General features: G+C 35.8%; 2 protein-coding genes across 5 annotated transcripts in view; one reads left to right on the top strand and one right to left on the bottom strand.

The window, feature by feature from the left end:
- Positions 1-390: 390 nt before the first annotated feature.
- Positions 391-2,254, top strand: LOC107093594 (myoblast determination protein 1 homolog). The gene is made up of 3 exons (XM_015388756.1): positions 391-1,073; positions 1,674-1,743; positions 1,889-2,254. The coding sequence occupies exons 1-3, from the start codon at positions 489-491 to the stop codon at positions 2,059-2,061; spliced, it is 828 nt and encodes a 275-aa protein (XP_015244242.1). The 5' UTR covers positions 391-488; the 3' UTR covers positions 2,062-2,254.
- A 2,573-nt stretch (positions 2,255-4,827) lies between these two features.
- Positions 4,828-10,404, bottom strand: part of LOC107093602 (troponin T, fast skeletal muscle isoforms-like) — a 10,623-nt gene continuing 5,046 nt past the window's right edge. For all 4 annotated transcript variants that reach the window (XM_015388771.1, XM_015388770.1, XM_015388769.1 and 1 more), the window contains 9 exons: positions 10,098-10,116; positions 9,929-9,974; positions 9,721-9,837; positions 9,162-9,239; positions 8,896-9,009; positions 8,699-8,811; positions 8,285-8,375; positions 7,553-7,593; positions 4,828-5,583 (listed from right to left, as the gene is read on the bottom strand). In XM_015388771.1, coding sequence (XP_015244257.1) covers positions 5,550-5,583; positions 7,553-7,593; positions 8,285-8,375; positions 8,699-8,811; positions 8,896-9,009; positions 9,162-9,239; positions 9,721-9,837; positions 9,929-9,974; positions 10,098-10,116 — 653 coding nt within the window. In that variant the 3' untranslated portion in view covers positions 4,828-5,549. The remainder of the gene's footprint in view (positions 5,584-7,552; positions 7,594-8,284; positions 8,376-8,698; positions 8,812-8,895; positions 9,010-9,161; positions 9,240-9,720; positions 9,838-9,928; positions 9,975-10,097; positions 10,117-10,404) is intronic.

Genomic DNA, 10,404 nt, shown 5'->3' with positions numbered 1-10,404 from the left:
AATCTAGTTCTGAAAAGAGCATGAATTCTGTACTTATCATCTTTAATGTTAGTATATTGATGTGCATAATTAACCACAGTGTTTTTTTTTTGTTTGTTTTTTTTTTATAATGTTTTGCCACCATCTGTATTAGAGGGAAATAAATGGTAGGAGTGGACAATGATTGGCTAAGGGTGACCATGGTCACCCCTGGCCCCCTTCTGGCTCCGCCCCTGGTTCTGATGCCCTGTTTTACCTATCTGGCCTTTGCTTATTACCGTGAAGCTGTAAACCCCTCCTGCTGGCAGCAGATTGGTCAGCTCCGGTGGACCCCCAGTACCCTCACCCTGCCAGCTGTTGCTGAGCCATGTATAAGATCCAGGGGCCCCAGGCTCACTGCTGCTGAAAGAACAGAAATCAAGCATCACTTCTCTGCTGTTGCCTAAACACTTCAATTGGAAGCTGGTTGTTTGCTTCTGCACTCTGTTCTGTATTCTTCGGACCCACTTATGGAGTTGTCGGATATTTCCTTCCCCAGCCCCGCTGTGGATGATTTCTATGATGACCCCTGCTTTAACACCAGTGACATGCACTTCTTTGAGGACCTGGATCCGCGGCTGGTGCATGTGGTCCCGCTGAAACCTGAGGACTCCTCCTCTTCCTTATCATCCTCCTCCTCCTCCTCCTCACCTTACTCCCACCTGCATCATCACCTTCAGCGCGCAGAGGCGGAGGATGAGGAGCACGTCCGGGCCCCTAGCGGGCACCATCAAGCGGGCCGCTGCCTGCTGTGGGCCTGCAAAGCTTGCAAAAGGAAGACCACCAATGCAGACAGAAGAAAGGCCGCGACCATGCGTGAGCGGCGGCGGCTCAGCAAAGTTAACGACGCCTTCGAGACTCTGAAGCGCTGCACGACGGGCAACCCCAACCAGAGACTGCCCAAGGTGGAGATCCTACGGAACGCCATCAGCTACATCGAGTCTCTGCAGGCGCTGCTTCGAGGCGGACAGGAGGAGAGCTTCTACCCGCTGCTGGAGACATACAGCGGGGACTCAGACGCGTCCAGTCCGCGCTCCAACTGCTCCGATGGAATGGTAAAAAAAATGATCTTTAGTGTTTACCTGCTTAGTTGTCTCATTTAAAAAATATAAGATAAAGGTGAAGACTGTAATTAATTTTGAACTTGAACTCGTGGGATGTTTAACTTATCAGCGCAGCACCTTAAAATAAATGTAGCTATATTTTTACGCGTTTTCCTTCACGGTTTTGCGCACAAAATAAACTACTTTGGCTGTTTCTAATTCTTAAAAATCCCAACTAAAATTAACCTGCGCCCTAAAATCCGAATTATATAATATATATACAAACTATATAATAATAATAATAATAATAATAATAATAATAATAATAATAATAATAATAATAATAATAATAATAATAATAATGGTATGTAGCCTGTATAACTTTTTGTTGGTGNAATAATATGTAGCCTGTATAACTTTTTGTTGGTGCGGTTTTTTCATCGATGTAGCCTATAAATAAAAAAATATTGTTTAGGTTTGACGCGCGTCAATTTACGCGTCATTTTATCTGCAGTCAGAATATAAAACCTGGTTTTAAGGCTTTCAGAGTCACATATGGTGGAAATGCTCTGATGTTTCATTTTTATTTTTGTTTGTTTGTTTTTGTTTCAGACAGATTATGACGGTCCAAACAGGACAAGAAGCTTTGGCAGCGGTTCAATATTCTCTGGGAAAGCAATCGGTGAGAAGAATCTCCAGTTTAACAGAGTTTTTGAAAGAGGAAAATATGAAATATGTAGTAGCCTAAGAGCAAAGAAAATGTGTGGAAAAATATATAGCTATATACTTATATATAAATGCATGTTTGTTGTTCTGGCTGTTTGCAGCTGATCCAAAGAGGGAGCGCAGCTCCATGGTTTCCAGCCTGGACTGCCTGTCCAGCATTGTGGAGCGGATCTCCACGGTCAGCAGCAGCGAGGCAGGAAAGGCCCCTGCGCTCATCCAAATCCCCTCCCCGACCACCAACCAGGACCCAGACCCCATCTATGAAGTCCTATAGAGACTCTGACTCAATGCCAGCTGGGAAGTCAGTGTGCTGCTTTGATTGTAGAGCTCACAGAAAACCACTGTAACTAAAAAAACAATTATTTAATTTTTTTCTATTTAGAAGAGTCTTCATCAGCTGTTTGTGGCTACAAGCCTTGTTTTTATTTCATGTCAAAGCTCATTTCTGCCCTGAAGTCAGTTACCTAAGCCTGTAAAACGTATTTTTTAAATCAGCTTTTTTTTTTTTTTTTTTTTATTAATTTAAAATTGATAAGAAGTTTATTTTATATTTTATTTTAGTCTTAATTAAAAGATAAATCTCAAATTTTTCATGTCAAAGTTGTCTAAAAAGCTAAATTAATAGAACAAGATAAAAATGTTATTATAACTTGTTTTTACTTTTATTTTTGTGACATTTTACTGGTATTTATACATATAAAAGTACTATTATGTACATTTTTCTTTTTAAAACTGGGACCTTGGTAGGAAATTGTCAGAAATTGGGCAAAAAAAATCCTAAACTGAAAATGGCTTATTTTCCAGCCGCAAAAGAATTTCAAAGATTATATTATTTCACTGCAATCAAAGTCTGTTTTACTAATATCCTTTCTTTTTAGCCGCACTTTTTTTTTTTTTTTTTTTTTAGGTTAATGCATTTGATGAACTGAAGCTATAAACCATCCATTAACATTCCTTCATTTTTCCATATAAATCCTAAATAGATAGGAACACAGGAACAAACATTAAACTACAACTCATGTTCCTAAAGTGAAATCTGATGAAACAAAGTTAACACAGACAAGTTAATAAAATGTACTTATATTTATTTTTTACATTTCTACCACTGGGCTTCATCTTGCACCCATTTTGCATCCTGTCAAAATCCAGGTTCATAAGTCTTTTAGCTACTGCAGCACATTGTATATATACTTTTTTCGTTTCCTTATGTATTATGTAAATAAGAGCCCATTTGTTGAATGGGAAGTTTTTCCATTGTATTTAATGTTTGTATTTTTTATTGTTTGTCTTGAAGAGATTGCCACCTTTATATTTATACAGCTGAAAATTGTTTGAAAGACAAAATAAAATGATTTTACTGGAATATTTATAAAGAAGAGATTGATTGTAATTGTAACATTTGTTATTTATGACTTTACACCAGTGACTTAAGATGATTAATTCTTGTTTTTATTTGAATAAGAGATTTGCGGATAATTATCCCCAATGAACTGGTGTTGAAAATTTCTGCTTTAAAGACTGAGAAAGTCCTTGAAGTAAACTTTTTGCTCTGATCGTTTTTATCTTAGACTGTAATAAAGTGCTACATGGACAACTAATGTACTACAAAACAGCCCTTAACAAACTGCAATCTCTTTAAAATTGAAACATTTTTGTTTGAAAAGAGACTGCATGAACTCTTCGTATTTTTACTGATCCATTCTCAACAGTTAATTTTAGCCTTCAGTTTAAGCAATAGGAAATCTGACATTTTCACCTGTTTCACATTCGGTAGGTTAAATCTGTCAACGTTAAAACATCAGTTGATGTCTTGGAACCCTTTAATAATACCAGGGATTCATCTAAAAACAGTCCATGTGAGTGCCTAGCTGAAATGATTGTTACCTCTTTAAAAAGTTATCATATTTCCTTTTAGCAGGGTAAAGTTAGAAATGCGATTCTTCTGTATTCCGAATATTTATTTTATTGTTGTACATTCTCTAAATCAGTGATCAATGTATTACTTTCATGTCCTTTGAAGAATGATTTTGCTAAATCAAGAATACAATTATCTGTTTGAAACAATGTCAGTATTTTATCTTAATAGCAAAATAACAGATGAATTAAAAACTAGTCTGCTCAACAAAACTTGACATTTTAAAGGTATAGTGGAGGATTTTCATGAATTCTAGAAAAGACCGTCCCTGTCCCTCTCCACTTTTAAAAAGAAATGCTCATGCAGAATTCTGTGCCTGCTCCCAGGAGGGAACGCCTATTAAACACAAGCAAGAGCGTGTATGAGCCTATTTTTCCTCGTGCAAGCTCTGTTTAAAGGTTACTGTTTGCAACGCTCATACAAGCTTTGCGTCCAAAAGAAGATTTGCAATTTTTCCACTATGTCAGACTCACCACAGGTAAGTGAAAATGGGGACGAGCACATAGAACAGCCTAACGTAAATATATCACCAGAATGATTGACAATTAGGAGGACAACTTATTTTGATGATCCACCCAGAAAAACAGCATCCTCTTTTTTTATATCAATTCATTGATTAATTCATTTGTTGTTTTCTGGTTTGGAGGAATTTGGGATCATGACTTATATATTACACATTAGCGTTTAGGACCGACCAAAACATCTCTTAGCTTTTAAACAGCTGTAGGCCATCTATTAATAAACATTGCACATTTTGCAGATAAATGCATCCAGACTTTAATGATTTGAGGTTTACATCAGATTTCAAGCATCTTACAATATTTTTCATTTAAACTGGTTAAACTTTTAGAAGTGAAATCGTAAATTTAAACGTATCTGTTTACTTGATTGGAAATTTTTAAATTTAAAGTATTTAGGATGTCCCAATAGAACTTTTTCATTTCCAGTTTGGTATCGATGTTGCAGCTTTGAGTATTGACTGATATCGATATTGAACAGATACGATATCAGCACAATTCTTAGATACTTTTATTTATTTATTTATTTTTTTTGTAGTGTGGAATGTCAGAAGAGGTTTGATTATGGGATTTAACCCCAAAAATAAAACAGTAGTCAACAGCAATGTGTAGGAGAACAACTTACCCATTTATTACTCTCCAATGGGTGACAGAAACTTTAAACAGAAAGCAGAATGTTTCTATCAGCAACCTCATATCGCAGATTTTAGATACAGGCCAGTATATTCTGATACACATTTTTTAGCTAATATTAGACCGATTTCTGATATCAGTATCGGATTGGGACATCCCTAAGAACCGTTTCTATGGCAAAGAAGGCTGAGAACCAAATTTCAGTCTTCATTGTTTTGTACAAGACATTTAGAATCAAAGCAATCTGATTAAGAAGAAAATAAAGATACGTTTTTTTCAAATTTGAATGAACTGGATGATTGAAACATTGACCTGAATGCAGTTTCCTGCATAGAAAAAACAAAATAGTGGTGAACAGAAAGCTTTTAAGATTGCACATCTGAAAAGACCATACTTTATGAAATTCTAAATAACTACAGGCATGGCTTGAAGAGTCACACTTTATTTACAAAATTACTGAGAACCACAGAGTTGACGGTGAGGAGCATGATATAGGTTGAGTAGTTTTTCTTCCTAGTGAACAGCAGCTTAAGGCTCCTGGTGGCTTCGGGACATGGCTGAGAAACAACAGGGTGAACCTCAGCTTTACTAGTTTCTTCAGAGGTGTAACCTTCTCCACAGTGCGCTTTGCTTCATCCTTTATGTGTCCATGATGATGGCAGTTTGGTTTGCAAGCACTTAGTGGGCTCAGCCAATCTACTTTCTGCGGCGAGCGGCTCCCTTCTTGCTGCTGTAATTCCAAAAACAAAGTAGGGAGACATATCAGATCTGTGACTTCTTGTTTTTATCGTCAGTATGGCAGATATTCAATGAGGAGCGTCGTGTCATTGGCTTAATCATTTTAAGACACAGTCAACATTAATTATAAACAAATTAGACTCTCACACCCTTTAGAAAGTAAACCATTTAAAGAATATACGGCAAATGAAACCAGACTTTCTGAGAACCTACTCAGTTCATTTGCAGCAGCGTCATTAAAAAATGATTGTTTTGGTTGATTTTAGGGGTCTGATTAGAAATGTGTTAATTGGTCCGTCTAATTATCTAACTAAACTTTTGCACAGACATGCTCCCAGGATATGTTAAAGACTTTAACCTTTTAGTAGTGTTAAACTCAATATTATATCAGGGCACTGCTGCATTATCAAGTCCTTAAAGGACAGCTGTAGAGAGGAAACTTTTGAGTTCATCATTTAATTTAGAGAAATCCCACTGCTCTGGAATAAATATCCTTAAATTGATTTAGAACATTTTAGCCATGTTGTATGTTTAAAAGAATATATGCCTTAAACATAAGACTTTATCTGCCATTTATGGCTCTTGAGGACTGGATTAAACGAAGATGTAGGGATTGAGTTTCACACATGTGCTTTAGATGTTTCTATAATGCATCTTTCCACTCATGGGGGGAGAACGTTTTATGTTGTTGCTCCAAAACTCTGAAACAATGTTCATTTTACTATAAGGAAAGTTGATTATTTTAATGTTCTTAAGTTCCTTTTTTAAAAAAAAATATATTTTTCACATTGAGTTTAATCCAACTTGAACAGAAATATCAGGCTGTTTTGACCACTGGCTTCAGTTTTATTTCTGTTACTCTGTTTGCTGTTTTAAGTTGTTCTCTTATTTTGTTCATGTATTTTATGTATGTGCTTGTGCCCTAATGTTTTCGCTTTTAATCTATGGACCTATATGATACAGTTTGATTGATTGATAAAGTGAAATACTAAATTATGTGGATACAAAACGGTACCTGTGTGGTATAATATACAACTTTAAAAGAAGCAATTTTATTTAATTTTAAAAGGTTAAATTAATTGATTTACTCTTGTAAAAGTCCAACTGCATGACTTAGAATGATATGAAACACTTCAAAATTTAAATTGCTGCTTATCTATCCATTCATCCATTTAGGATTACAGTTATGACCCTAATATAAAACTAAATAAATAGCCTATATAATATAACACAGTACATTAATCTTAGATCACAATAATCCAGGATTTTATTAAACTTTCTGCCTACGATGATGTTGCATCACCTTATTAAAAAATTACAGCTAGGTTTCCCAAACATGGATCAGTTTTCCTGTCTTGGGAAAACCTCAGTAGGCTCTGAATCACCTGCCTGAGTTCTCACCCATATTAACTTATTTCAACTAAAGTGTTGTAGCCATGAACCAATAACTTAGCAAATTTTTTTCTAAAGGACACACAAAAAACAGTTTATGCCTGTAAAATCCATGTAAAGTAATTGCCATAAAAATTATGTTCCCATGTTTAGTAGCAACGTTGAGTTTTAAAGCAAAAAAATCTAGTTTTAAGTAAACAAAGACTATTAAATAGGAAATTGAGTGAATTTCTGTAACCCAGTTTCAGTCATACCCACACCTGCTTCATTCTAAAGTCAGAACTACTGAATCAAACTCACAAACAAAAAGCTGTGGTTAAGTTCATCACCCAGAATCACATTTACATGTGACAGTAGGAAACTGTGATCAAACTCAACATTTTCAGATTTTCTACTAAACAGCAATGATCCACAATTATGTTTGACTTTTTTTGTGTAATGCATATTGGGAGGTTTAGACCCCTACGTAATAAAATTATTTGGGGAAGGTTGTAGATTGCTTTTCAGACATCCTTTCATGCTGACATGACATAAGCCTGGCAGACTACAATATTTTCTGTGTGACTTACAATTTACTGAGCTCCTCCACTCTCTTGCGCAGTCTTGTAACCTGAAGAGAATAAAATAACATTAAAATGTTAATTTCTGGAGAAATATGACCTAAAACTAACCCTTTTAAATGAGTGAAATGAAAGTTGGTGTTCACAGCAGAAACACAAATATTTCCTTATCTAAGTTATATTCTTAACTTGATACTTGCAAAATAACATCCAACTTTCAAATTGTTTCTTGTATTTTATGTCTAAAAAGTAAAAAAAAAAAAAAAAACTGCCATTAAAAAACTAAATTACATTCTTAAGGAGAGAGCTTTTAGTAAATAAGTTATTCACATTCTTTAGTTAGTTTTAAAAATGAAACTAACAAGAGGTATTAGGCAACTGCAGAAATGAAAACAAATAACCAGATTATTTTTATTTTATTTTGTGAATCACATAATAGCAAAAGAAATGCTATTAGTAGACAAAAATGTCTACTAAATATCTATATCAATAGATGGTCGGAGGGTCTGCACTAAAATGTTAAATTCTCTTTATGACTATTAGTTGTTATTGATCTGACATTTGTTGTGAGTTGGTGCTATTTAAAACAAATAGACTGAATTAAAATGAATAGTTTTATACTAAGAAGATAAAGAAATTATGTTATTGGTCATTTGAGTCTGTAACCTGCATCTTAGCATGAGAAGTTTGATTCTTAAGGCAGCAAAATGTGAACATTTGAGCCAAAGACACTCTTCTTACATCGTATTTCTGCAGCTTGAGTTTCTCCATGTGGTCAAACTTCTCAGACTCCAGCTGGCGCATCCAGTCGTAAAGTTCATTGATCTTGTCCCTGTTAAGAATTAATAATTAGTCAAAATACGTCATACTCATTTACGTCCTGAGAAAAGCTCTGATTGCAGTTTTAATTCTATAACACTATTTGTTTAAGACACTACTTTATAAATTGTAGAGGAAAAGTAAAATACTAAACTGTGAAGCAGGAATAAATATCAGACTACACACCTGGATTTGCTTTATAAAAGCATTATTCATTTCTAAGCATAAGTTTGCAAGATGTGGTTTGCAGCATATCTAATATTACAGCCTGAATGGCTTACTCTCTTAACAAGAGAACACTACTCCCCCTAATTAGTGACAGAAAATCAGTCATACTTCAGCTTGTCCTCGTTCAGGTGGTCAATGTTGAGTTGCTTGCGTCTAGCAGCCAGGATCTTCTTTTTCTTCTCTCTCTCAGTTTCTTTCTTTCCTCCTCTCTTCTGGTCAGCCTGTTCAGTGCAGTACAGATGAAGGCTCAGAGCAGATCAACATTCTCTGTTGTTCATGGACAGCATAAGGATAAACATACTGACCCTCTGCAGGTGACTGCTGTAGCCAGACCCCATGCTGGACAGAGCCGACTTCTTCTTAGCGTCGTCATCAGCCTTCTTCTTGGCATCAGCCTCCTCCCTTATCCTCCTCTCCTCCTATGTACACAAAAGTCATCCACAAGCTAAACTTCTTAGTCTACCCCTAAACCAACAAGGTGACACCATAGCCACAATTATCAAGGGAAGTATACATCCAAAGGCAACATATGAAATCATGAACACAAATGTTGCTTTTAAGAATAACCAACCTCACGTCTGGCCTGGCGCTCCTTGTCCTTTTCAGCACGAATCCTCTGCTGCTCGGCCCTCTCAGCACGACGCTTTTCCTAAAGGTACAGAAGAAACAGATCTCAGTAAAAAGACTGTAACCAGGGTCTGCCACAGATATGTGTTCCAAATAACTAGGAGACAGATTCTGTAAATGTCTAGTTAAGAAAAATGTAGGCCCATATTTTTTATAATTGGACCATTTTCTGAAACATTTATTAAAGAATCTGTCAAAATTACATCTTCATGAATATCAGATACTTTGCAGCAATTATGATCGGAAATTAAGAAGCTGAAGCAGGAAAGACATAAATTAATCAATTAATTGTAGTATAGTGCACTTAAAAGATTAGATATCTGTTCATGTGGTTACTGTCAAGGTATTGTTTCTGTGTTTGTCTCGGTCACACAGCAAAATATTTATATTTTCTAGCAAACCTTCAGCACTCGGGCTTTGTAGAGCTTATATTCATAGACTTACTCTGCATGTGTCACTGTAACGATGAAGAAAATCTACTTAAATCAACAAGTCAGACTCACAATTCTCTCCTTTAGTGCAATCAGCTCCTCCTCCTCCTTCTTCCTGCACTCAAAGTGAGCATCGATCAGGGCCTGCAGCTCCATCAGATCCTTGTTCTGACGTTTCTTCTGGATGTCCTGCACAGTGAAAAAAAATGAATTTAGCAGTCAGCAGTAAATACTAGAGATAAACCAAGAACCTTCTTACTGTCATTTTAGTCACACTTACATCAAAGTCCACTTTCTCACCATCTGGGATCTTTGGAGCGCTGGGCCTATAACACAGTGCATTTGTTTTGTTTTTTGAGTGCAATGGTATGCATGTAACTGATGTTATTAATATCTCTTTTTGTCTAATGTTTAGCATGAATACAGGTGAATGTATGGAGGAAACTTACTTGAACTTTGGCTTCTCCTCTGCAGGTTAAAAAATGAAGAGGGGGTGAGTAAATGTCATTGGGTTAGGAGGGACAGTTCTTTTGGGCATTACAGAGATCATACTGTATGGTTGCAATTTAAAATGGCAGATGAGATTATTCTGAATATGTATAGCTTATTGACTTAAAGGTTAGAGGAGAAACAAGAACAATGATACACAGGTAGATTAAAAGCCAAAATTATATACTTTAAACAACAAAGTGTGTGAGAATCAAGAGGCAGTTAAATTTAACCGTTAATACAACAAATCTTTAAATTAGTCTCTTT

This window comes from Cyprinodon variegatus, unplaced genomic scaffold, assembly GCF_000732505.1.
Source record: "Cyprinodon variegatus isolate N-32 unplaced genomic scaffold, C_variegatus-1.0 Scaffold434, whole genome shotgun sequence".
NCBI lineage: Eukaryota > Metazoa > Chordata > Actinopteri > Cyprinodontiformes > Cyprinodontidae > Cyprinodon > Cyprinodon variegatus.
This window is presented reverse-complemented; position numbering and strand designations above follow the sequence as displayed.

Coding starts and splice junctions, on each gene's coding strand:
- LOC107093594 (XM_015388756.1), top strand. CDS start 489: ATGGAGTTGTCGGATATTTCCTTCCCCAGCCCCGCTGTGGATGATTTC. Junction 1,074..1,673: donor CCAACTGCTCCGATGGAATG/GTAAAAAAAATG, acceptor TTTTTGTTTCAG/ACAGATTATGACGGTCCAAA. Junction 1,744..1,888: donor ATTCTCTGGGAAAGCAATCG/GTGAGAAGAATC, acceptor GGCTGTTTGCAG/CTGATCCAAAGAGGGAGCGC.